Source organism: Naegleria gruberi (genome assembly GCF_000004985.1).
Source record: "Naegleria gruberi genomic scaffold NAEGRscaffold_164, whole genome shotgun sequence".
Taxonomy (NCBI): domain Eukaryota; phylum Heterolobosea; class Eutetramitea; order Acrasida; family Naegleriidae; genus Naegleria; species Naegleria gruberi.
Genome location: NW_003163172.1, coordinates 1 through 2,723, shown reverse-complemented (window position 1 = coordinate 2,723; position 2,723 = coordinate 1). Strand labels below are relative to the sequence as shown.

The window sequence follows — 2,723 nt, the reverse complement described above, 5'->3', positions numbered from 1 at the left end:
CAATTAATTTTGCAACTTGGTGGAAGTGAGTGCCAAAGGCACCACACCTCCACCATTATAATAACTTCCAAATAAATATTATTCCAATTCCGAAACATCATCTTCCAAATAATTCCAATCAATATATATTTTTAAAATTATTATGAAACAACTCCTGATGATATGCTGATGATATGCTGATGATATGATGATGATATGATGATGAGATGATGATGAGATGATTGAATGAGGAAGAGAGAGGAGACATCACAACATTTTTTTTGTATGTTACTTTTCCAACCGACAATTTAAGAGCGTCCGCAAGTCTCACCTCCATACAACCAAGACAGAATGAATCAACTCTCTTTAATTACCAGCAAGGATTTCCAACAAGAATAATTAAATATTTAATCGGTGATAATTCAATAATTACTTAGTAAAATCCAAAAGTTGAAACACCAATCGATAGCAAATCATCTCTAGTATGACATATATTTTTTATTGATCAATTTCTGATCATTCTTTTACCTTTCCCTAGGAATAGTAAAATCGCAATATATTGAGTGAGGAATTGCTGATTATCTCAATAATTAGATAAGAAACTATACACAATCTATAGCCCACTGGATAGCTGAGATTGTTACCTATTTAATGATGTATATCTTTGATTATGTATTTCAGTAATAATAAAGATCCAATGAGTACGAAACGATAACCAAACCCCAAGTATATGTCGTCAAACACAACGACATACATTGCTTTCTTTGCAAATACATCCGCACGATTCGGTAATATAGACCTTATTAATACTACAAATTTAACGAGCACACTGTTAAGCCGCCCTTTATTTGGGTATACTGTGTAAAAATTGTATGAACTAAATTTCACCTCTTACTAAGGTGCCCACACACATTCAGAGTTTTCACAACAACATCACTTCCCAAAGAAGCTTTTGTGAAGAAAAAAAAAATGGCAATAGTACCGGGAAGGACAGCAACAATTGCATCCTTGATGATTATTGTATTGTGGTATTGCTTATGTACTCAGCACAGCATTGAGGCGAGTAAGCCAGTCATAGGAGTTGTATCTACTGTTGGAACTGAAGATAATTTCAGGACTTTGTTTGATTCTTATCCAAACTATTTTGGTTACAGCGGTTACTGGGGTATTTTCAATGGTTTTCAATCAGGAACAATCTTCTTTAATGAAAAGACCAAATTGGATGGGTTGAATCCGTCCTTCTTTGTGTGTTTGGTATGGTATGCATGGTATGGTCCCCCAAATGAAATTATTGCAAAGGAATGTATCTATTCATCAAAACAATTAGAAATATTCTCACCGACTGCATCAGTAACCGGGCCTTTTGTTACTGTTAGAAATGCAGGCTCGGTAGAGATCACTCAGTTTGAACAGAAGATAACATTTCCACCAGGATCATTCATTCTGAGATTATGCGTAGATCCAGCACAACTAGCCATTGGTGTTTATGTTGTACATTCCGCAGACAAGTTCGTTGCATGGAGTAGTATAACAAGTTTAGCTGACAACATTCAGAAAATAGAAAATACATTAATTGTAGTTGGTTACGCTGAATGCTCTAACTCACAGGAGAATCCTGACATATTAACCTTTGAAGATAAGTCCGTGTTGACTCTTCCAACTCAGTGTGACTTGACTCCTTTTGCTGCTCTTGTCACTGTCTCTCTTGATTCAATGACATTGGGAAAAAAGCAAGTTCTACAACAAGGAGGGACTGGAACTTCAGTCATAAAAAAGGTTATCAAGTCATCTGCTTCTTCCTTTTGGGTATGTGGTAGTTTTCATGGAGAAATTACATTTGGTGGTGATCAAATATCGGCCATCCATCAAACTCCCTTCTTTAGTTATTATGAAATTAACTCAACCAATATCCAACCTTTCAAAGTAAAACACACCACTACAATTGCAAATTATCAAAACGATGTTGATGTATACGATATGAAAATAATTACGGCTCAAGGAAAAGTTGAAATCTACATAGTTGGTTCTGTGGTCATACCAACTGAATCAAGAAAATCATTTTTAATGTTCTACTTGAAGAATGGTACTAACACCCCTACTGAAGCTAAAAATCTAGTTATTGATGGTGATGTAGTATTTACAGGAATAGATACCAACAAAAATGATCAAGAAATAATCGTTTCTGGTCACTTTGCAGGTACAATTCAAATTGGTTCCACCAAGTTGACAAGTACTGGAGGACGGGATATTGTGATTGCTGCTTTCAAAAGAACTACTTTAGATGCTGTTTGGGCTATTAAAGAAGGAGGCTCAAAAGATGATTATTCTTATGGAGTTAAGAATAATAATAATCAATTCATATCAATTTTTGGAACCCTTGGCTTAAATCCAAAATTTGATGGTAAGAATGTTTCTGTATCAACAGCATCAAATGGATTCGTTGCTTATTTAACAGATCCAAATTATTGTTATGGAATTGCTAGTAATAGTGAGACTGTTTGTAATGGTCATGGTCAATGTCAAGAAGATGGCAGTTGCCTTTGTAGTTCAGGTTTTGGTGATCAGTGTCAATTCCCAACTTGTAACGAAATACACTTTAACGAACCAAATGTGTGTAATGGATATGGTAACTGCACTTCTTATGATAATTGTTCCTGTAATGCTGGATGGTCTGGTCAATACTGTACAGATTTTTTTACTTGTTATTCAATTGCCTCATATAATAGCTCTGTTTGTTCGGAAAT

The 2,723-nt window shown here is 34.9% G+C and overlaps 1 protein-coding gene across 1 annotated transcript; it reads left to right on the top strand.

Moving 5' to 3' along the window:
- Nucleotides 1–948: 948 nt before the first annotated feature.
- NAEGRDRAFT_76470 (uncharacterized protein) lies at nucleotides 949–2,709 on the top strand (the record flags this gene model as incomplete). Its single annotated transcript, XM_002668568.1, has 1 exon — nucleotides 949–2,709. A coding segment is annotated over one exon (1,761 nt), but the record flags the coding sequence as incomplete, so codon positions are not given.
- Nucleotides 2,710–2,723: the final 14 nt, after the last annotated feature.